This window comes from Lagopus leucura, unplaced genomic scaffold (assembly GCF_019238085.1).
Source record: "Lagopus leucura isolate 7727_CA_CO unplaced genomic scaffold, USGS_WTPT01 Super-Scaffold_100004, whole genome shotgun sequence".
NCBI classification, from domain to species: domain Eukaryota; kingdom Metazoa; phylum Chordata; class Aves; order Galliformes; family Phasianidae; genus Lagopus; species Lagopus leucura.
In genome coordinates, this window is record NW_024962264.1 from 36,733,288 (window position 1) to 36,758,316 (window position 25,029).

A 25,029-nucleotide genomic window follows, 5' to 3' on the forward strand; every position below is an offset into this window, starting at 1 on the left:
AAATGCCTCGAGTGTCATTCCAAGTTCCTTTCAAGAGGCTGGTGGTATTTCAGGAATGTACTTCTAGTTTCCAAGTAGCTTGCTCATCCCTCTATTTATAAAGGAAAAAAAAATAATCACACTTTCATAGACCAATGCATTAGTTTCCTTGCCCTGAAACAACATTCCCTAAATCTCATGAACAAACGTGTGAATGTCTCGTAATTGAGAGAACTGTAAAAATACACTTAGATACGCAAATTTAACTATTATATATGTGCATATATATAAAAAAATTATTGCCAGTTAAAAATGAAATCAAGCACATTAAGATTAGTATCTTACCTTGCAAATTATACAACTTCAGCATGCTGTCTCCAAGCGACAAATATTTCTGGAACTAAAGTTACTAGATGTAATTGAGTTTGGTTTTTTCCTTTACTTTGCTCTCTCAAAATTACAACTACAAGACCTGTTCAGCAAGCACTTCACATTAATTATTTTCAGACTCCTCTGTGACAGATCTTCACACAGCCCTGGTCATTTTAAAACACATGTAAGAGTATACATTCATTCTACTGCATTCTTCAATGGTCTGATGAACTAGATAGAGGCCTAGAGAGATGTATTTACCATTAAACGGTTTTATTATTTATAGTGTCTAAACACCAAATCAGAGAAACACAACTGAAAATTTGTCAAGCATTTTATTTCATAACCTGGTGTATAAAACTTCAACATACAAAAAACCCAAAAGTGAACTAGAGCAAGATTTCTTGATACTTTTTCCCCCCTCCATAAAGCTCTGCCTAAAGGCTCAGAAGCAGTAAACATTCAGCCTATTCAAAAATGGGATTTGGAGTAATGTTCATACTTGCAATCTGCAGAATTATGAGTCAAATGAACTGGTTTTTGATTCCTTCTTAAAAACAGTTTAGTTGCTGTAAGCAGTGATGGGTTTGGTTTTTTCCTTTTTTTTTTTTTTTCTTTAAATCCATGGTACAATTTCAAGACTATGTTCAGCCTTGATTAGTTATCTTCAGAGAAGCGAATATGTTTACTTGTCTGTTGAGTTTTTTCAAGTCTCATTCTTTCAGCTTTGGCAATCAACTGCAAACAAACATGAGAAACATTGAAGAAAGTTTACAAGAAAATTATGATTTAACTGAAATTACAATTTTGTTTCGCAATCGTGATTGTAGTATTCACTGATTTACCAAGTTTCCTAAGAAAAAGATACTGTTTGAACAGAAGAGCTAATCTGTACATGCAGCAAAAAGCAAAAGCAGCCCCAATTAGCTACATTTCAGTAGGGCCTCAGAGCATTCAAAAATAAAATGGGGCATCCCTTCCGTTTCTGGACAGCGCAGCATCTTTCATTCCAGTTCTTCTTCCTCTCATCGTGGCTAAAAAAACCATGCATTAAGAACTCACAAATTTCCTATACAGGAAATTAAAAAACATATCAATTTACTGGATTCATGCTATCACTGACAAAATAAGATAAACAAGGTAACACACACACAAAAAAGCCATATGACTGCTGTGTCATTTTTTAAAGTAAGGTAGCAAAGACAAGAACACTGAAATCCTGGAGGAGGAGCATCCTTCATGCTGGGAAAACAGCACAACACATCATAGCTCCGCTGAGAATTATTCTTAAAGAATAATGGTGTAGTAGGGAGAAGTATCTATGCTAGGAACCCTTACTCAAATCCATCTGACCAGAGGTCAGTATGTTGTTGGCTGCATTTCATGGCAGGCTGATAGATTTCCTACAGTATCTGGGTTTGTTTTACTTTTTCCACACCATTTGAAGCTGTAAGCGCTGAACTGCCATACTGCTGAAATTGCCTGCCTCAGTTCCCTGTCTGATTGCAGATTATTATAACTCATATCTCTGACCATGCTATCTTTTACTCATGGCAGTAATGCAGACTCTTTTCTGAAAAGGCAGCCTTTCTTGCTTTGCAGCAGATGATCAGCTGGGACACCCATCCATTACTACTCTGACACGTTGGCGCTCCTCATCAGTTCAGATGACTCCCGCAACACAACTTCAATCTAGCACAGGACATTTTTCCCACAGCTATCCAAATTTCAGGGAGATAACCCAAATCTAGACTTCAGCATAACCTGTTATATCTGTAGCAAACTCTGAATTTAGCAACCCGCATTCCTGTATTTACACTTTAGGGAAAAAAATCTCAGTAGAAATTCTCGCACACCATCACCTACTGAAGGTAAAATAATTCTTGTGCTTCCCTGCAAAAGTGACTGGAAATATATATATAATTTTTCCCAAAATACTACCATAATTTGATAGCCTAACCAGTTTATTTCAGTTTGTTTCTCTTTCATGCATTCAGTTCATACATGTGCAGTCACTAGTGGTACTCAAGAAATTTCTTGGTAAATTAGAAAGTTAACTGCTCTCCATAAAAAAAGAAAGCATCAGAAATGCCCATGTGGAACATTACTAACCTGCTAGTTTTCAACTTATCTACTCTGTGACAACAAAGCATGCTCTTTCTTACTCTTGCTGACAACAAAATGCTGAGACCAACTTTAAAAGCATGCTTGTTTTTCAATTACCCATACTTGAACATACTTTTATCCAGAACACTGGATAAAAGGTGAGAAAACGGGACACTGGTGAACCTAGACATAAATCCATAAAGCACCAGCAGAAATCCACTTATCTGATGTAGACTAGGAGAATATCAGCTGGTGCTGAGGTCATGGGTGGGGGAAAGGAACGTGTGCAGAAGGCCCATCACAGAGTTTCTTTGATTTGAAGAGTATAAATGAAATTACTTACTATCTATTTCTGTGACTGCAGCCAAAGCTACACCCTGTAGACATTGCTTCTCATACACAGCACAGCAGTACACAATATGCTCTGCAGTGATTACAGCAGCTAGGAATCATACTGTACTGCTATTGCACTGTTTTGCGCTGTTTGCTATGCAGCAATGTAATTATACTACTACAGTTATAACCAGTCCTCCCTCATCCTCTAACATGTAACTTATCTGCATTACATAATATAGTCTCGACAGCAGGAACAACTCAAACTCTTCTTGATTACTTACTTTCTCAACTATCCTCCAGAAATAAAGTTCAATTAAATATGTAACCAAGAATTACTTTTACTCACTGCTAACTTAAGAATGGACTAGGAGAATTAAGCTCTAAAAATGAATGAGTACAATGGGTCATTAATGCAGTATATTACATGGAGAATCACAAACAATCACAGAACAAAAGCTTAAAAGATATTAACCGTCTAATTTATACCAGCAGATGTTTCTATACCAGCACCTCAGTGCTGGTCAAAACCTCAGATGGGAGTTTTTGCAAAAGGGCCTTAAGAACTCTCATTTTCAAGTAATCAATTCAGTACCAGCACCTATTTCTCATTGGTTGTACCTCATTGGAACTACTATTCGTGTCTCATAGAGCAGCTCAGCCTCCCACAGACATCAGCTAAAGCAGCATGCAGAGTATGCAGGTACGCCATTCAGAGGGACTTTGACAAACTTGAAAGGTGGGCCCATGTGAACCTAATGAGGTTCATCATAGCAATGTCCAGGGTTTTGCACTTGGGCCAGGGAAATCACAGACACATATACAGAATGGGAGAACAACTCCTCAAGAGTTGCCCTGTAGAGAAAGACATAGGGGTCCTGGTGGATGAAAAACTGAACATGAGCCAGCAGTGTGCTCTTGCAGCTCAGATGGACAACAATATCCTGGGCTCCATCAGAAGAGAGACTGCCAGCAGGGACAGGGAGGTGATTGTCCCTCTCTACTCTGCCCATTGAAATGAAGCCCCACTGGAGTACTGCGTCCAGGTCTGGGGGCCCCCAATACAAGACAGGAGGCTGTTGGATAGGGTCCAAGGAAGGCCACAAATGCAATCAGATGGCTGGAGCACTTCTCCTATGAAGACAGGCTGAGGGAGCTGGGCTTGTTCAACCTGGAGAAGGGAAGGCTGCAGAGTGGACTCACTGAAGCCTTCCAGTATTTAAAAGGAGATTATAAACAGGAAGGGAGTCAACTTTTTACAAGGACAGACAGTGATAGGACAAGGGAGAAGGCTATAAGTTCAAGGAGGGAAGGTTTAGGCTGGATGTCAGGGAGGAAATTTGTTACTGAGAGAGTGGTGTGGTGCTGAAACAGGCTGCCCAGAGAGGCTGAGGATGCTCTGTCCCTGGAGGTGTTCAACACCAGGTTGCATGGGGCCCTTGACGCCTGATGATCCTTGGAGTCCCTCCAACCCAAGCCATTCTATGATTCTATGAAAGGGGCTTAATGTGTGCTCTGGAGTGGGATCCTCCCTTCCTCCTCTCTTATTAGCCCCCACAGCCAGTGCACAGGCAGGGAACAAATCAGTGTTGCAAAGCCCCTGAGTGTAACTAGAAAAGAACAGTATGGGCTGTGCCCAAGCATTCCCACTGTTCTCTACTATCCTCTTTTCCCATTTATTCTGCAAATTATTCCTCCCTTCACTAGCACCCAATTCTCACTTCCTCCTCAAATTCTTTTCACTTCTTCCATCACTCCCATCCTCTTGAACTTCATTCTTTCCTTCTGTATAAGGACACAAAGCATAAGATAGCTACAACTCCCACTAAAGTCAAGCACCCAGGCTGAAAGCATAAGCATAAGCATCTTCTTTCTTTGTGAGCAGACAACTTCTCATCAGTCTATGGAGTCTAAAGCTATGCACAAATTGCTTAAGATTTGCTTGAACTAGTACTGCCCTAAAGAAGCATCTCTGACAAGATTTCCAGTCTTTATCACTTCAAGTTGTTTATCATGTAATTGAACAATAGGCTAAAGGGTAGATTTGGAAGAGCTAGAAGAAGCAAGCACAGAAATGACAGTGAACTAACAAGTATGGGGGCAAAGACAAATTATATATAAAAAAAAAAAAGTTTATCACAATACTGACACTGAATACCTTTTAATACTCCCAATATACCAAAGGGTGTCTAGATATCAGTCACAAATTATGGCGAACCTTTTAAGCTTAATATATTAATTCAAATATCTATAACATACTGCCTCCAACAGTGCTATAACAGTTAAGTGCTCATCTTAAAAAAAAATAAAAAAATCTTGTAATGGACTTAAAAATCCTTAAAAGTGCAGATATTCATAAGGTACAAGTATCAGTGGCATACTGAGCTGTACGTATGCTTTCCTTGCTTTTACTGTGATCTTTGAATGAACCAACATGGGAGTACATTTGTAATATTTTATGTTGAAGATTCTTCCATAATAATGAACAAAGCAATACTTTGGTTTTTTGTACTATCTTTTCCTGGAATACAAGCTGCAAAAACTTAAACAAAGGGTTAAAAGCTCTTAACTAGAGCTAGACATTCTTTTCCTGATGTCTTGCTTAACAGAGTTAGCATTTAAACAGCATTTGCTAAGCTTTGAAGTTAACACCTCCCAGCATTGTAAGGTGATGGGTAAGGGGGAGGAGCAGGAGTTTGCATCCCTGCTGCTGCTATTGTTAAGCAGAACTGCGACAGTTTATATTTGCAAGCCTAAATAAAGGTACATTACTGGCCACTTTACACCAGTTTGGTCAACAAATACCAATCGTCAAAAAGATGAAGAAATAGAATCATGAGAGCAGGACACCTACAGTATGAAGTAAAAAACAGTCACTGGCAAAATACTTCTTTAAAATAAGGACTCATTTAAAAAAAAAAAAAACTGAAACCGGCAGTACTCAGTGAAGAGCTCCAAAGTTTTATTTTTCACATTCATGGAGTCTGATATTGCATGTATTAAGGAATAATGGCTAAAATTCAAAGGCATCTCTTATACGTCCAGAAAATCAAATCAGCTATTCTGGAAAAATATGTTGTGCACATCTGTTATTAAGAGGACTACATTCATATATCTGTCAGATCTGTGGAAGCACATTTAGAGAAACAAGACAGTACAGCTTGAAAAGACTGTCTAATTCGTTTTGGGTTTTTTTTAAATGCAGTATGTCTTTCCAATTATATAGGATAACTAGGAAACTCAGTACTTGTCTGAACAAGTCTACATAGTCACTGTAAAACAAGGTCAGATGATTTTGAAGTTTTGTAAGCAATGACAAAGACAGGTTAAAGCCAACTCGGAAGCCTTATCTGTAACACATGCGTTGAGTAAACCAAGCAATAAAGCATCTGTGAAAAACCGTTTGGCCCCTCTCTTCAGGGTGAAAGGTCAAACTCCCTTGATAAAGTACCCTTCATGCCTGGAAGTATCTTCTGTGGGCAGGAATTGGGGCTGCTCCCTGCCAAGTTCACTGCAACAATCTCTCAACACTGTGTCTGACGAGCACAATAAGGTCAAGGTTGGAAGAAAACACCAGATGAGCACTGAGTAAAATTATACAGCAGTGCTACAGAGAGTAAGATTAAGCTGTTTGACAGTGAAAAAATGCATACTCAAGCACCTTAGGTCTGCTCTGAGCTCAGTAGACTTGAGACAGTTTTAGTTTGGAAGCTGTTCAGCTACAGATGCTGATAGCAGTACATGAATGTGTCTGGATTGGAACATACAAGACAGTTATGCATAGATTTGGAATTACACTACAATCACACCATCTTTCACCATAGTACAGACTTCTATGTTAAATGTTGTATAAGTGCTTGTGAGAAAAGGTTTTGTTCTATGAAATGTTGTTCATTGCACTAGACAAATGACCTAGAGAAAATAAAAGACTGCTTTACAATGAGCTCATCCAGAGGAGTTTTTAAAGGAAAAATCAGCTTACAAATTAATCTCATGTAATTAGCTCAGGGTTCAAACTTTTCTCATCTCCATAAAGAGAATCCTTGCATTTGGCAACTGGACTAGGTCAGCTACATACTTTGTGGCTGTAAAGCCCTGCTGCAAAGTAGGTAGAAGTTGACCATCCTTGATTAATTACAGATGCAAAGATTCTGAAAAAGCAGATAGTTTTCAACAGTGGTCAGTGAAGGGAAGGACAGAGCAAACAGACATAAATTACCTTTTCAGTACCCCGCTTCTTTTCTCGAGGCTGGTTTAGTTTAGCTTGTCTGTCCACTAAAATCTTCTGCCAGTAACGCTGTTCATTATCTCCTTGAAAATCAAGTTAACATAATAGTATGTGAATACAGGTATTCAATATAAAAACACTGTGTTTGTGCTGGTAGAATCTTTTCTGACTCAGGTAACCCCATATAAAAAACTGATTAGGGAAACCTAAACATCAGGTGTAATAAGAAACAGAATTCTGATTTTTTTTTTTAAATTTTTATTAGGACAGCAAACAAAACCCTCTCCTTTTGCCTATCACAAAATTGGTTTCAAAAACAGATCAACTGAGTAACATTGTAGGGTTCAACTATTTTTTTCCCCATTAATCTTTATGAACCCAATCCCTACAGATAAACAAGCCAACCCTATATAAAAGGCTGCTCTGGAACATTTGATCAACACATTTTGGTGAACAATGTAAAGAAAGACTGCCTAAAGAAACAAAGCTGACACAAGGGCTTGTGTTCTGTAGGCCTGGACTGGACCTTAATCTAAGTTACTACAAACTTGATTAACTTTAGGACTGTATTGGCAAGGCAGCTAGGTATTCCTGAGCAAGTATCTTTACAAGCTTCACAGTAAGAACTGAAGAAATAAGCAACATCACTCTATACACTTAACTGGCAGGAGGAGCTCATTTTTTACTAACATTTCACCACACTACTGAGAAAGACCCTATAAACCACTGGTGTACTTACTCTGGTTTGAGTGGGCTATCAAAAAATAATTGCAAAATGACAATATTTGGCTTCATCACACACGTGTGTGTAGTTTTGGAAGATAGAAAAGGAGCAAAAATAGTTTAGCGGTTTTCTTCAGTGCCTGTCTTGCAGTAAAATAAGCAGTTTGCCCCCATTTCTTTTGGTGTGAACTGCAACTATGGCAATAGGAATTTTGTGGTGAAATGCCATACAGTCTCATGAGAAACCATCAGTTACCAGGAAGTCTCCAGGTTCACTTGGAAAGGGTTTTTGCAGAAATTATAGAATTCTCATAAGCAGTTCTACAGATACTTTAACTGCATTTTATGGACACTCAATCACAATAACAAAACGTTATCACAAATGCTTTATATGTTGTCAGAGGAAAAGCACAGTCAAAAGTTCTATTAAGTCAAATATTACCAGAAGTTCTGCTCCTGAAGTAGCAGGGAGCATTAAAGATTCCCTATTGTTATTCATCATATTCACATTTACACTACCAAGAAAAGCTGAAGTCCTCACTCAGCCTTTCCCATTTCTCAAAAGCCTTTCCATTCTCATTTCAATGAACCAGTTCAGGAGAAGAAAAATTAGAACAATGAAAGGAATGATCCTACAAAGTTGTATTTACCTACTCCCAGTCTACCACCGTGCTCTTTCATATAAGGAAAAAGAAGTACACGAAAACTGTAGATTAGAATATTTTGGATTGTTTGGATTTCTGGAACACAAGACTCTGGAGGACAAATAGTCTCAGCATGACATTAGCAGCATTCACCAAGCCTAAACCTTAACTGTTATAGTATCAAAGTTAATGCTTTCATTGCAGTTGTTTCTTCTGTAATCCTTAATTGTCTTTTATGTGGGTTTACATCTACGCATGCATGGAACTGGGCCCCATAATGCTATGTAGGTATATAATGACATTTAAACCCATAAACAAGATAATCTCATCTAAATGATTTTTTCATTTGTATGTTTTGGTACACTTAAGAGGCTTAGTGTTTAGAATTAAAAAGTATGAACTCAGTGATCAAGTTTGACACAACTCCCAACTCCCCATCCTTTTCTCCTGCTCTTCACTTACATGAAGATGTTTCTCTACACACAGAAAAATATCTCAGTCTAAAACAAAATAAAAATTTATAACACCAGAGTAATTACAGGACAAAAAAATACATTACAGCAAGTCTCATAAGTAAACCAGTAAACATTTTAGTGTTTCTATTTTTAAGAAGCATTACCCTGGCATACGTTATTCAACTTCCTAAAAAAAAGATAAATTAGAAGGCAGGTGTTAAAGCGTAACCATGCTGAGGGTTTGGCATCTTTCATTTTAAATTCTTGTCAGTCATCAGAACGTTATAGTCCTAAGGCTGAAATGTGCTTTAAGTTCTATAGACCAAATCTGCAGAAGTGACAAAATCAATCTCAAAAGAACAGAATTAAATTGATCAAAGTAAGTAAAGCAATTATTTCGCTCTAAACAGTGGCTCAAAAACATTTCCTATTTTACTAATTCCATTGCATAAAAAATTAAGATTTACAGGAAATGGATACATTAGCTAATAAAAATGCAGTCTGTCCCACAGTTACAAAGACGCTTAAAATTTTATCCATAAAGCTACCACAATAGTACACGATGCACATAAAGGATATGACCTACAGTCAGTCTATGAAGCTGTAAAAAAACATATATTTAAATTGTCTCCTTCCACTAGTAAAGGAAACTGGTAACAAACGAAAAACCACACAAAATAGCAAACAAGCAACAACTTACCGGTGAGAATTTCATATTTCCAGTTGTTTTTTATCTGTAGGTCTTTGTGAGATTTCATGACCGTCTGCGCATCCTCTGGAGTATTAAAACGGACATGACATTCTGTGTCTCCTTCTAGCATGTCAACATAAGCAACATCAGCCAGCACTGCCAAGGCATCCTATCAGGGTGTGTGAGAGCACAGACCATGAAACGGACTTCTGAGTCAGTAGAGCAGCTATTTTGACCACACAGTTTATGGCACACCACTCATATTTTCATAAAAGGTTATAAAGTAGAAAGAAGTAACTGTTTTCATAATTAAAAAAAAAACAAAAACACTCGTCTGATAGTTTTGAGTTAATACACTTTCTTAAGAAGGATATTACAGTTCTGAATGAGCCCGTAACTTTAATACCTCTATTAACCTTTCACTGTGCTCCTGACAACTATTTTAAGCAGTAATTCCTACGGATTTTTTTTTCCCAAGAACAATTTTAACTGATGGAACACTAGCTATTGTCTGTTTTGTTTCAGTGCTGTATCTGTACTGACATTCCGTAAAAAGAAAATAAGGTGTGCTGTAACACTGAAAAGTGTCATTCCAACAGAAAAATATTCAGTATCTTCCTACATATGGAACCCACACATGCAAGCTCCTTCAAGGCAGATTATCTGAACAGTAAAGAAAACCAGGCCTTCCTATCTTTATGAAGTGATCTCTGCCTGAAAATTTTCACTAATAGCTGAAGGAGGAAGAGTCACACATGCTCTTTCAGATGAAGTACTTCACTTGTAATACCTGCTGTTATGGAAATTAACTAAAACCACACATTCCTAGTCCATTTTGTTCACAGCAGGCAGCTCAACTCGCTACTGTTCAAGAATTACTTGCTTTTAACCCCATCCACTACAAAGCACAACCTTAGAGCAAAAGAAAATTGAGTACCAAAATTTTTGAGATCATTTGAGAACCAAAACTACTTTTCACTCTTAATTCTGGTAACTCAGTCATAGTTTAAAAAAAGAAAAAAAAAAAAACAGACTCACACTATACACTGTAATTGGTAAATATCTCTGAGAAACATGGGAGTAAATGGAAGTAGTAAAGCAAGAAATTAAAATATCAAAATAATATTAGGATTGCTCTGAAAAGATCTTTCGGGTGTGTGGAAGTTCCCTATGCCTGTCATACAAGATGAAACACAGTTAAAAGCTGGAAATTTCCTACAAAAAACCTAGATGCATTGTCTGGTGGCAACAGTGCTTAGCTATGACAGACCAGGTGTAGAAGCAGAGTAAAGGTTTTTGGTGAAGAGCTATACATTTTATAGAGGCAACTGGTATAGGCACAAGTCAGCCAGGGAGCATCAAGTATAGTTTGCAGCTTCCACTGCCAACCCGAAAAACAGCTGGAACATCCTGCTGACTGTTGTTTCTACCAACTACAGCTTATTTGCAATTGTATTTCTCCCTAAAAAAAATTCCTCACTTGTTTGGTGACAGTTTGTAAAATATTTTGCCTTATTTTGGAAGCCACAGCAATTACTGACAACAGCAAAGTCCACTCTAATCTTATTTTGTCTTTACTTTCATTGCCCTGGCATGTCTCCCTTAAGCTAAAGAAAAGAACTAAATTTGTATTATCTGGAAATACCAGACTTGAAGTTTATGATTTCAGAAGTAGCTGAAAACAAACTCCCTCTTACCCCACCACAGTGCGTTAAGTGGCAACACCAACTCAACTCTGTAAAATGTATTCTGCAGTCAAACTGAACCGGCCTTAAACATTACAATGACAACTACCACATTCTCTCAGTGCCTCCAGCACTCAGACTGCCTACAAATACCAAGGCAGATAAGACTGATTAACTTGAAGCCTCATGCATCATCAATTTGTTTTCAGCAAAAAAATACCCTTCAAATCCTGCTAATATTTATGCACACACTCAAGTTCACACACTCGCAAGTAGAAAGCAATTTCAAACCAAGTACTCTCAGAAACGTAAGTAGTGTGGTAAGCTACCTCAGAACTTGTGTTTAGATCCATTTTCATTCTATGCGGTCTGCATATTTATCCTAACATGAGTTAAAAACCAAAACACTACTTTCTCATACAAAATACATTTTCAAGAAAACAACAAACCATCACATACCAAAACAAAAACAATTTACCACTATGGATTCCTTAATTTCATTTGTGGCACTAGCTTTGGTACAATTACATACAAAAAAGGGCGTACCCATCAACATCAAGCTCCTCTTCCTGAAATGGAAGATTGGTCTTAGTAGTGATTTACTTTTAAGAATACAATATTAACCACATTTTTCACACTGCAAATGGAAAGAAAGAACAGAAGGGCTGGAGGTAGAGGTGACAACTACTCATTCTCCAGAGCATTTTTTTTTGCTATTATTTTCAGACTTGGTTGAAGTACTGAAAAGGCCACATTTTGTTTGAAACATTCTCTTTACCCTATTTTGCCATCCTAAAACCCTCGATTAACAGGTACTAGAGAGGAATCTATACACAGCTACAGGCAAGCAAACAAAAAAAAAAAATCATTAAAACCTGTTTAAATCGTATTCCATATTCAAACATTTGGGGGGCACTGTAAGAGGAAAGGCTAACAGCTACCCTGAGGTTACAAAGGCATTACCTTGATCTGCTTCCTGCCCGGCAGGGGCTCAGTGCTAATGATCTTCACAATTACTCCACTCACAAACTGGGGCCCCATTGTGTTAGCCTTGACAGGAGGGGCACCATCTTCATCGGTGGCTGATCAATTTAGAAAAAGGAGAGAAAAAACTTCACATTTATCAGTTGGACAAGCCAAAGTCTCTACAAAAGCACATAAGCAAAGTGTTGTATACAGCAATGAAAAAAGTATATATCTTAAAATAATGGATCCAGATTCTTCAAAGTCATTATGTTTAAGAAAAAAAAAAAATTGTAGCTCCACAAGCACACAAGCCTATTTTTTTATTCTATTCATCGCTGTCGATAATCAAACCCTGAATTCTATAGTGACTTAAAATAAGGGACACATTCGTTATCAAAGTTAGTGAGCAGGAAGAGAAAGAGGATCATGGGGGGGGGGGGGCGCGGGAAGAAAACAATCCTATTTCAGAAAAATATACAAGTAGAACCAAGATCATGCAACTTTACTTCTAGATATAAACCTGATCAAACTGCATTATAAGGCATTTCTGGATGCCTTAAAGTAAGAGTTTCATAAACCTTGAAAGAGATGGTTAAACGCAGGTCAACGTTACATCAAAAAACTCATTCTTGACTTATTTCTCCAAGGCAATTACAATTGCCTAAGAAAAAAAAAAAATCTTTGTTTTAGAAGTGAAACTGGAGTGTTCTTGCACCACTTGTTTGCTTATAAAATTCCTTATTCCTAAACCAATCTAAATGAGGGAAGGTTGGCATTCAGAGAAAACATCTGCGTAGGAATGTAAGTTTTATTTTTCTATGTTTCTGGAGGAGAAGCGACTTAAGCACTCTTAAACCATATAGAAAGAAAATGAAGAACAAACAGTTACGTTTGCCATTCTTACACTGAATATTTTTTGGTGCACAATTATTTGTTTTCACCTCTCCCACGGGCTCAGGTTTGATTTGGGACATTGTTTTCTTTAAGGAGGCCATACTGGCTTTTTGAAGAGCCAAATATTCTTGCTTCAAATCCATCCATTCAGTCCTGCAAAGAGGCAACCCAGGAGAAGTATGTCAGTTGTAAACACAAAAACAATGTTTAGAAACTCAGACAAATCTGTCTTACAATGGCTTAAACTAAACTTGGCAAGTGGTAGAGATCTTTCCTATTAGAAGTCTCCTCACAGTTTGCTCATCTTCAGCTTTGTCCTCATCTGCGTTTTTAATTTTGCTTTGAGTATTTCAAGCGAGTTAAAACAAGATTGATCTCATTTGTAGAGTGACTCAAATTCATTACACGTTCAGAAAACATTTAGAATAGCGGTAAACTGTATTCTGCTGGAACTACAGAGCGCAAAGGCACTACATTCAGATTTAATTCAGAGACAGCAAACTCTGAATTCACCAAATTAGTTCAGTGAAACCACTTGTGTGTCACTACATTAAGAATCAGTCATTTACTTTCTAGAAAAATCATTGATCGAAAATCAACAACTGGTTAAACTCTCCAAAAGCCTACTGAGATAAGAACATTCCTTACTATTCAAATGCACTTTGCTTAAAAAATACCACCACATGGAAGCAATTTATATATTTACATACATTTAACATGGAGATGTTTCTGCAAACAGCTAGAGCTTTGCTCCACAGAAACACAATGCCTATAGTGCCACTGTGAGAACGACTCATTGTTACCCTAATCTGTACTATCAAACAAGCTGATAGAGGATTTTTAAAGAGGAGGATATCTTGTGGTAATGGTTTTAGCTGTTAACATTGACAACTGTATACTTCAAAAAAGCATCCAGACTCACCCAGGATCATACATTCTCAACAGAGCAAAGACATTAAAATAACAAAAGACCCACGTAATGATTCGTTGAGATAAAAAGGCAACACCATTCCATGGCAAGGTATGGTATAAATACAAGCACAAGGAGTTACTTGTTAGCTCGCCTCGAAAGAAGAGGAGACCTTGGGGAATGAATCAGGCAAGTATTTACAATGCTTATCCTCTTCTGTTTTTTTTTTTTTTCTTTTACTTTGCTAAAATTTAAAACTTATTTCTTTGTATTTGTACTATTCTCAGGATCCTGGTGGAAGACGACAAGCACCGCTGATAACTTATTTTTTTGTGGACCCCTTTTACTTTAACATGGAGGTGCTTTCTGTGATTTCACAAAAGTAAGTGCTTCCATGTTTTAGTAGAGGTGAATCCTGTTCTCAATTCTGAAGTGCCGTCCACGACTTTGTTCTTATTTTGGGCAAGATTTTTCTCCCCACCACAAGATTACTTGACTTGGGCAAAGAGACTTCTGGCTAAAAGCAGATAAGGACCAAGACAGTTCATGGTCTGTAGGTTCAGAAGAATTTTTAAAGGACTTCCTCTGCTTTAACATGGAGGTACCTGCTGCCTACAAAAGTAAGTGCTTCCATGTTTCAGTGGTGGTGGATCCTAATGTCTGAAACATTTTCCTAAGAGGAAAAAGAAAAGCATTACAACACAGCGCTGACATGGTTTATTGCAGCGCTGGGTGCATGAGATCTCCACCTAGCGTGCACCCAGCGCTGAAATAACCAATGTCGGCTTTTTAAACTATCATTTAGTTGCATGATTTGATTGTATTGTTACAGTAATTTTCTAGCAGTTTCTTTTACAGAAAGAAATACAGTCTTCCCTACTTAAGGTTCCCCACAACTTAAATGTGGATGTGCTTGCTTTGTTCTGTAAAGAAAGTGCTTCCATGTTTTAGTGATGGTGAATCCTTCTTCTCAACTGGAAACCTTTAACTGGAATGTTGGAAAAGAACAATTTATTTGTGTTATGGGGGAGGGAGCATGGGGCTTCACAATATTTGTACCATAATATCTCTAGACAAGATTACTTCGTTTTCCATCTGGCTTCTGCATTTGCACTGCACGTAGTCTTGTCTACAGAGCTGAATTAAGTATCCTAATAGTGCAGACAGAAGGATCCCCTCAACTTTAACATGGAGGTACTTGCTGGACACCTGAAAAAGTAAGTGCTTCCATGTTTTAGTTGTGGTGTCTCCTGAAACCCAACAGAAGAGGAACAGATTTTTAAAATCCTGGTGATCTCAACTTCTCAACTACAGGCTAATACTGTTGCTAATATGCAACTCTGTTGTATAAAAATTGGAATTGCACTTTAGCAATGGTGATGGACTGTGAGACATGCACACTGAGACGTTCATGTTTCAAAAGCATTGTGTAAAAACAAAACAAACCTTGTATAAACTCAGCATTCAAATAAAAAAAAAAAAAAAAAAAAACACAAAACGTGAAACTACTCAAATTTCCTTTTACCAAGGTAGATACAACTCATGGTAACTGAACATTATTACAATTACAGCACTCCCAAAAATGTTTACTGGGCAAAAAGGCCCCTACTACTAAAAACCCAAATGCAGACAGCAGAATAACAATGATAACAATATGAGGCTTAATTTTAATCTGAAGTTCCAACATGGAGATGGGGTTTAAACCACAGGAAACCAAACCAGTGAGTTTAAATTCTTTCACTTAGGCTTGGACCAGCATTACACCATCACAAACTCTGCTCACAGTCAGAAAGACTTCGGTAGTAAGCCACATATTAAACCTACTTTGAGAGTACTCTGAGTGGAATAACTTCTTCACCCATCTTGTGTCTTTCTTTGTGCTTTTTCTTATGTTTCCTTTTAGATTTTGAAAGTGATGTGTCTTTTTTATCACCATCTTTATCATCTTCCACAGGAACTTCTAAATTAAAAATCCAAAACAAAAGTTTAGTATAAGAGGCAGTAGACAACTGCAAAGTTTCCTTCTCCCATTTTTTCTTTTTTCTTGCTGCCATTTCAAATAAAATATTACAATTTCTAGTCCACTTCCCCAGCTGAGATCTCTACCTGATTTTTCTTGCACAAGCAAATGCAATTGCAATGCAGCTTTTAATCTCATCTACTGACATTTTTCCTTATCTCCTCTAAGAACCTGAGACCATTGGTTTCCCTTCTCTTTTAACCTTACCTAGATTTTATCTATACTTTGTATCTTCAGTGATTACTGACCTTTGAACCATTTCTATTTCTGATGAGATTTAAATACTTCAGTGTCCCCTATTTTCCCTATTCTCCCTGTTGAAATGACTCATTATCAGGTTAAATTTCAACAGCAGAAAATCCCAAATATTCATAAACTGACTTTGTTCTGTTTCAACGACACCAATTTTTACCTACTGACTCAAGCAGAGCAATCCACCAGTTTGAACGTTACCAATCTTTAAAAGCTTACTAGCCTTCACGAGTTGGTTTCTTAACATATTTGTATTACACAGATTACACTGCAGAAAAAGCTGCCTGCCATCCATGAGGTTAGCAATTTGCCTATCCTAAACCTTGCCCTCATTCCCAAGCCATTCCCATTCCCCTCACACCCATCCATCTGTAACAGATTATGTCTGCCCCTCAACTACTCATTATAGATGATAGGGAAAAAAAAACATGCAGTGAACTTTACCATTAGAATCTTTTGGAGCTTCTGCTGTTTCTTCTGTTACAGGATGAACTTCATCCTTTTCAACTGTTTTCTTGACTTTTGCAATTGATATCTCACCATCTCCAGAACTACTTCTTTTTCTCTTTCCTGGCCTGCTTTCCAAAGGTACTTCTGAGCTTTCTGATCTGTCCCATTTTCTTTTTTCTCTTTTTGAGGGCTGCCTGTGAACCTCAATTCCCCCCATTTCTGAACATTCCGATGAAGTCCTGTGTCTTTTTGACTTGGGTGCTTGCTCTGTTGTAGTGTTCACATTAGATGATTCCTTTGCCTCTACAGCTGCCTGTACATTGCCTTCTTTCTTAATTTTGGATTTCTTTTTTTTCTTCTTTTTCTTCTCCTCTAAGTAAAAAAAAAAAAAAAAGTACATTTACAACTGCTAATGATTAACAACTGAATTAGATTAACTGACCCAAGTAAACAGTTGTTATACCACTGGTCACGCTAATAATCTCAGATGTTAAATAGGTGTCTGCCCTCTACCATCTCAAGCTACACAGCTAAGATGCAATACAATCTCCTAAATTCCTTCTGGGCATTCTAATCAGAATTAAAAAAAAAAAAGAACACATGGTCTTAAAAATGGGAAAGTCTTGTCACACATGCAGTTTGATTACAAGTTTCCCCAAAATACCTGTTTTCAAATTAAGAAAGGAATTAAGATGTTATGTCATTGCCTTCTTGTCTTTGAGAAGAAATGCACACCAGCTTCCAGGCCAGCCAAAAACAAAGAAAACCTGCTGATTTATATTCCCAGAAAAAGGAGTTACTCAACAAAGTGACCCTAAAAACTAGCTGCCCATTAAAGAATGCTAACTTAAGTGGTAGGAAAAAAACTGCATTTTGTTCACAATACTTGCTTCAAAACTGTTGTGGGTAGGATGCAGTATGGAGCATTATGAACATCCTTTAGAGGGTTTAAAGCATTGTTGCTGTGTGACCTGGATCTAGGTGTTCCTGCTCCAGCAGAGGGGGACTGGACTAGATGATCTTTCAAGGCCCTTCCCAATCCTTGATGTTCTCTGATTCTGTGATTAAAATATGCTTTTTTCTTCAATATTTTTTAATCCTAACTGCCCTAATAGCGTAACAAAGAATCAGTGACAATAACAAGGAACAACTCATCAGTAGGTTAGAGAAAAATGTAGGAAGTTTCCAATGTCTAAGAAATTTTATCAGGCTATCAGAAACAAGAGGAAAAATGATTCAGTGAATCAGTTAGTACATGACCCTGTTATGCAGCTTCATAAATTACAGTAGCTATTTTCTATTGGAAATGGAATTCATGATTCTTCTTAGTAATATTCTCAAGGTTTACGTGATCTATAAATGATCACATAAAATGAATTATTAAATAAGCTGCAAAAAAGTTCACTCTGCTATAGGCTGCTCTGTTCTAAGAGGAAAATTGTAAGAACAGTTTTCAAATTTCTCTCACTGACAATTTCAGTGAGGAATGAAAAACAGCACAAGGTTTCCTCTGATATCAGATGATCACAAGCTTATGTAAACAGCGCTGAAGTTCAAAAATAATCTTCCTCATGTCTGTACTTTTCAATACTAAATATTACTGACAATATCTCCAATTTGCCTTTTGCTAGTGCTAAGTGCTTAGATAATATTTCTATAGTCTGAAAGCTGTTCTGCTGGCATTACAATGACTAATGACGGTAGCTGGCAAGAGGGGAAAAAAGATACTGAACTTCTTATCAAGCAGGAAAACAAAAAAGCAGAATCCTCCTACATTTGAATTTTACAATTCCATTTTAAGCCCGCATTGGCCTAGAAAAGCAGCACTAAAAAAAGCATATTTCTTCAAGGTTAAGAAATGTGAGATTAGATTATAAGAGGAATCAGTTCGAAACTCTTCAGAAGCTGAAACACAAAGCATTTAGTCTTGATCCTACCAGCTTAACACTTACCCACTACACAGCTGTTACTTGTATTCAGTGCAGGGACAGGTTTATTCTTTACTGTTTTGGGAAAAATCCCAGGTTTCCGTGGTGCTTCTTCTGGAGGATTATTCAAAAACTTAAAAAGAACACAAAATCCATCAATTAAGTTAAAGAAATCCACGTCTTTTTTGTTAAGCAGGGAATCCCCAGTTCAAGTCAAAAACAGCAGATCAATGCTCATTCAAGAAAAATGAAGCCCTCCATGACTTTGGACAAGTTCAGAGCTCACTTATTCCACACCATTAGTGTGACATATTTGTGCCTCTGTCACTATTAGGATATTGAAACTTTTAAATTTTCAATTGTATATTTACAGACAGTTAACTTGGTGCATCTATGCTCACGTCAAGAAATTTAGTTAGCCATTCTACAGTTTTGGAGACCTCTAAATCTGTATAAGATGCCAATGCTAGCCAATAAAGTGAGTTCAACTCTGCCACCCCCATCCCCCCCAGTGACTCTACTGAATCTCCAAATATCAGAATTTAAGCTATTAAGGATTTATGGGATTGATAGCAATTCTGAGGGGAAGAGATCAGGACATAACTCCTGCTAACTCAGGATTTCAGTTATGATATTTGAGACTTCACATAGCAAAACTTCTATGCCCGTATCACTGCCACACAAACAGGAAGAATGCTGACAGACAAGAGGTGCCATTACTCACCTCAATAGCTTTTTCCGCTTGCTCTTTAGTTTCAAATTCAACAAAAGCAAATCCCTTCGGGTCACCCGTAGATTTATACCGGGGTATGCTGATGTAAACTACGTTACCACACTTCCCAAACACCCTCTCAATCCAACTGTGATTGACATTTTTGGGAAGAAGCTCCTATAAAAATAAAAAGAAATCTTGTTTTCTCAGTGTTGCATTTTATCAGGTGGTTTACTGCATCTAATTACAATTCTTCACAAAAAACATGTTTGATGTAATGTTTAAAAAAAAAAAAATGATTTCAGTAAATATTCTTGTCAGGAGTCATAACATTCAGACAGTAAAAAATGGTCTGAAAAATGGATCTCTATGCATTTACCTAATCTTAACGAATAATTTGTACTGAATTAAACAGGTTCATCTTCTTCCCTTGACAGAAACACCAAGGTCTCACACGTCACTGGATCTTGGGAAGATAAACCATCTCCATCCAGCTAAGATCTCTGAGAAAGCATAACTCTGCACTGTCAGTCAATGGTCAAAACTAGTCAGTGCAGAGCACAAGGATTTTTTGTTGCTGTTTTTTGTTTTACATTGTTGGAAACTCAGGTATCAGACAATTTAATAATTCAGTAGGTCACTAAAGAGGTACTATTCAACATGCTTTTCAATATAGCAACACATTCTAGCAGCATGCAGATGCAATGCCTCAGTTCCTAACAATTTTCCTTCACTTATCAAAGAAACATTGTTGTACCAATTCCTAAAGAGACTAAAACATACACAATTTAAAAGCAAAACTCCCAGCTTCATGCCTAAATAAAGTAACCTTTTTTTTTTTTTTCCTCTCCATGTCATGTTACTGCACTAAAAGCTCTTTGCTCTAAGAAATGTTATCATTCTATTTGGATAGAAAACTTTGCATGAACTTCGCCTGTTTAAGAAAAACATTTCACTGTGGTTTTGATCTAATATTGAAAAGCTAAATTTCTTTGAAATGATCTTATGATCAGTGACTTTATTTTTAACATACTTTAAATATGCTATTTTTGGGTCATACACATCTCATAAGCTTTTCATAATATTTTTCAAGTTTGAAAGCTTGTGAGATGCATACAATTTATCATTTCAAAGGAACAAAGAAAACTCCTCAAATGAATAAAAACTGCTGAAAACACAAACTAATGAACCTACTGCTCCTTAAAGGAGCACTGCTCCCCCTCATGGCTGAATGAGTAAAATGGCTTAACAGTTTTGCAATAACAAAATAAAGGGTGGGCATCTTACACGCTAGATTTTTAAAATGTGAACAGCAACAAGCAATACCCCTCCTGCCCTCTCCAAAAAAAACCAAAACCCCAAAACAACAAACAACAACAAAACAACTCTGTACCCTCTTTGGTGGTAAGGAGAGGATACTGAATTGCTACACATTCTCCAAATAAGATTTAAATGAATTAAATTACAAAACACATGTAAGCTATTTTGGCCTTATAGAAGAAGTTAAGATTAAAGAAAACCCAATTAACTACGCAGTTAGGTTACATCACTTGATAACTTGAAATATCTTCTCTGAAAAATACATACAAACAGCATCTGAGAAGTTCCTGTCATCACAGCAGAGAAATACCACAACTGGCAGACAGCACTTCAAATAAGTGGCAAGACTTTCTGGGTTTTTGTTAAAGAACTCAACGATCAGAGTAAGCCAATTTCTCTTCCTGGATGGGCTGGCAATTCGGCCATGATTATTACTCATCTTCAACACAGGAAGCTTGGCGCCTGTTTGAAATTATTAACTGCAGGAAGACCTAGCTGCTAACAGCTATGGGAATAAACCTCAATTACAACAGCCACAAAAAGATCACTTGAAGGCCTTCATACTGGCTTCAATTCTATTAAAAATGCACAAGACTCTTAAATAAGTGACAGTACAACCATCAGATCTCTTCCCTTATTACCACATAAGCAACTCAACAATATGATAATAGTAGACCTGCTCTGAGATCTAAAATATCATGCTGAGATGCAGCATAAGCTATTTTCATTTACTTTATTGCATGATTTAACTAGTAAGGTTGCCACACTGTGCTAGTATTTAAAAATGCAACATTAACATAAGATTAGTTCATTTAGATAAATCCTGCAACTAAAAGAATGCTAGTGCTACAAAACCGGAAGCATTTGCAGTAACAGATTTTATAGAGATTGTATTTTATGAAGCATGCCTGACTGTCTTCAGCACTTGCTATTTCATAAAACTATTATTCTAAAGATTTGACTACATTAATATACTTCATAAACCACTGCTACTCCTCTAGCAACATTAATCAGAAAAGCCCAGTTAAAGCAGTAATATATGAATGAAAATACAGCATTCCCAAGCTCGGATGTGAAATGGCTCCGCTCAGCATTTTAAATCAAGACAGTATTAGAAGCCAGCATACCACACTAACTCCACTCCCTTCTCGTCCTTGTCTCTGGTAGTGATCACCTCCTTTCTCTTTATTTCCTTTACTCTGCACAAGCAGTAGTAGTAGACCTCCTTGTGCTAATAAAAATAATAAATGCACAGGTATCTCCAAAACAAAAATCTTTACTGCATTGAAAGTATATATTAAACCTAAGCTAAGAGCCTCATCATTACAAGTTCAGTGCATCTACAGTACATCTCTCTCCCTCTCTCCTTTGCACTGCCTTCTTTTCTTTTCTTCTCTTTTTTTGAGAAAAAAAAAACAAAAACAAAAACACCTATGTTTCCTGTATTAAATCAATGATCTAGTCAAAGGAAATCCAACTTCTAACTATGGTAAAACTACGTGGCTGCTTTATTGTATGTGCTATTCTTATTACCATAATAATTTGCAATCATATTACAGCTTTAAAAATATACAGTGGTTTTTGCACTCCAAAAGACTTTGCAGTGAGAATGTAAGTTTAAAGTAGTTGCTATAGCTGGAAATTAAGTGCTGTCATACGTGAGGCTTATAAAACAAGTACAACCTTACCACATAGACTGTACGACTATCCACATCCTTTGGCTGTTCACCCAGTGGCTGGCGTCTTCTAATCCTAGTTCCTTCTAAGTCCAACTAGAATTTAACCAGAAAAAAAAGCATTTTCTGTAAGGCTGATTACTTCAGTTCCACTATAACTACTAATCTAAGAGCAGCAAACACAAAGGAGTGAAATATTAAACACTCACCTCTACAACAGATGAACTTTTAACAGCTCGTGCTATCAATTTTCCATCAGTAGTCAATTTTTTCATTTTGTTGAAAGAAACAAGAAGTGATATGTCAACATCTGAGGAGATAAAAAGGGGCACATGATGAAATCAATGCAATCTAGAAAGCCTTACTTGTGTGTAATAACCAGACACCAAGAACAAGCTAGAATTCCCATGAAAAAAAGGTGCAAGTCATAACTATAGCATGCAACCACACTGCATACTGATGAGGATTTACAGAAAATTGTTACCATCAGAATTCAAATTTCAAGGAATTCTATATATTAACATTTTGTGCTAATCTATCAAAAGAATTTCCATCTCCTCTTTTACCTTCCAAATGATAATTGTCCTTGAAAAGAAAGGAAGGAAATGTCTTTCTGATGTACTTTTACAGTACAGAAATAATTTGCCTTGAAAACATGCTTCTCCTTCAAGGACTCAACTGAGTGTGGAACCTAACCTTTCCAATACAGAAGAGGCCCTGCTTTTACTTTAGCTAGATGAGTCATGCTACTAACATCTGAACAGAAAATTACGCAGTATCAGTCTTGGTTAAAAATTGTTCAAGACATCCAAACTCTAATACCCATAGAAATTGTAAAGACTGCTCCTCTGAACATCTTTTTTTTTTTTAATGACTTCAAGTTCAATGCAATTGAGAACTCCAACAAGTGATAAGAAGATTAGACTTCTCACACAACACAGACGGCCCAACAATTTATACTTCAAGCAAGTATGGAGTCCTTAAGAAAGCAAAGTAAGAACACTTATGGAGTCTGAAATACATTATTTCTTTTGCTGGAAAAGCACTGCCTCTATAGATAGCACAACTGATGTCACCATCCATCTGGAGTAACACAATTGAGCAAATACGCTCAATACAGATCTTAATCACAAACTTACTATTCTTAAAACAAAAAGCAAATACTTGCAGCTAACGTGTAAATTAACTTCTGCTTCAGAATGTGTCAAGTAGTTCCAAAATCAAGCTCCATCTCCTAATCTGAAGTCAAATGAACCTTGTCAAAAATTGCCAGCAGAAAAGAGACCCCTAAAAGCCCTACAAAAGCAAACGCACAATCACTCACATATCAAACTTGTCCAAGAAAGAGGAACAAAGTATATCAAACTGAAAAAGTGGCATTCACATTCCTGCATACATCTACCCTACAATTCAGGTACTGTACATCTAAGGGAAATAATGACCCTTGTTTGTATGCTCATGCTATTAATTATACTAAAAATAACTTCAAAAAATCAATTCAGATCTCTCAAACAATCACTACATGTGTTGCAGATGCTTCTGACTTACTTCTACAGCTGGTGGAAAAGGAAAGCAGAAAAGATACATGCAAAAAACTATTAACAAAGTCTAATGCTGACTTGCAGTACACAACTGCTCTCTTCCAGACAAGCAGACATGAACCTAAAAATTGTAACATCACCTGCAATATAGCAAAGAAGAAAATCAAAATCACATCTGTTTACTGACATGCAATTAATACAAACTTACATCCATCTCTGGACTTTTCTATTTGTTCTCGAAGAAATCTATCTTTGTGGAGATTAACATCGCCAAACCAGAAATCCACCTGTTTAGCTATATCTGCAAGCACCTGTTTAACCCTCGACCTCTTCTTTTTCTCCCTCTCTTTCTTCTGCTCAGTGCTTTCCTCTTCCATGGCTTTGTCTCTTGCAGCTTCAGTCTCCATTCCCGTCATTCTGTCAATCGAAAGTTAAATACAACCTTTGAGAAAATCAAAGTAATGTTACGGCATGGAACAAACACTGCACCTCCACACAGTAATTTTCAGAAATTTTATCACATGTTAAGGAGCTTAGCTTTATGCATTCCCTATAATAACACGTGCCATTCAATACTGCGTAGTGTAGAAAATCACCAAGTACAGAGAAGGTGAGAAACTTCAGGTCACAGAATAACTGTGTGGTGAAGACTAAGCTGAAACCCAAGTCTCACAGCTCCCTGCAATGCCTTCTAGCCACAGCAATTCACTGCAGGCAGGCTGCTGCCAAACCACAGTCTTCCCATTGAAAATTTGTTCTATTTTGTTAATCCAGAATGCTTCATGAGCAGCCTGCTCTTCCCATTAGATTACTAAAGAAAGCTTTTGAATTTCAGCAAGTCATGACATCTACAGTTTTTATTCATTGTCAGAAAAGCAAGGCTATTAACAAATATGTTACTGAATTACTTGAAGTACCTGTGGAGAAAATTAAATGTCCTTCAATAAGGCAAATTCCTCATTAGCAGAGAAGGAAACAACCTGTTAAAGGAAGCTTACAAAATCCATCTAAAAGTAGATCTTTGTCCCCTCAATAAATACATTTTCTTAGAGCTGAAAAAGGACAGAAATCACTTGATCTTTACACCTTCCCAAGTGTCCCCGTACAAACCATGAGAAAGACCCCCCCCCCCAAAAAAAAAAAA

The 25,029-nt window shown here is 37.1% G+C and overlaps 1 protein-coding gene across 2 annotated transcripts in view; it reads right to left on the bottom strand.

Annotated features, from left to right (window-relative positions):
* Nucleotides 1-667: 667 nt before the first annotated feature.
* Nucleotides 668-25,029, bottom strand: part of LARP7 (La ribonucleoprotein 7, transcriptional regulator) — a 27,595-nt gene continuing 3,233 nt past the window's right edge. For both annotated transcript variants that reach the window (XM_042871718.1, XM_042871719.1), the window contains 12 exons: nucleotides 24,094-24,302; nucleotides 22,554-22,654; nucleotides 22,357-22,440; nucleotides 19,361-19,525; nucleotides 18,661-18,769; nucleotides 16,703-17,080; nucleotides 15,811-15,946; nucleotides 13,087-13,229; nucleotides 12,180-12,298; nucleotides 9,541-9,700; nucleotides 7,010-7,101; nucleotides 668-1,089 (listed from right to left, as the gene is read on the bottom strand). In XM_042871718.1, the coding sequence (XP_042727652.1) occupies nucleotides 1,009-1,089; nucleotides 7,010-7,101; nucleotides 9,541-9,700; nucleotides 12,180-12,298; nucleotides 13,087-13,229; nucleotides 15,811-15,946; nucleotides 16,703-17,080; nucleotides 18,661-18,769; nucleotides 19,361-19,525; nucleotides 22,357-22,440; nucleotides 22,554-22,654; nucleotides 24,094-24,301 (1,776 nt within the window). In that variant the 5' untranslated portion in view covers nucleotide 24,302 and the 3' untranslated portion in view covers nucleotides 668-1,008. The remainder of the gene's footprint in view (nucleotides 1,090-7,009; nucleotides 7,102-9,540; nucleotides 9,701-12,179; nucleotides 12,299-13,086; nucleotides 13,230-15,810; nucleotides 15,947-16,702; nucleotides 17,081-18,660; nucleotides 18,770-19,360; nucleotides 19,526-22,356; nucleotides 22,441-22,553; nucleotides 22,655-24,093; nucleotides 24,303-25,029) is intronic.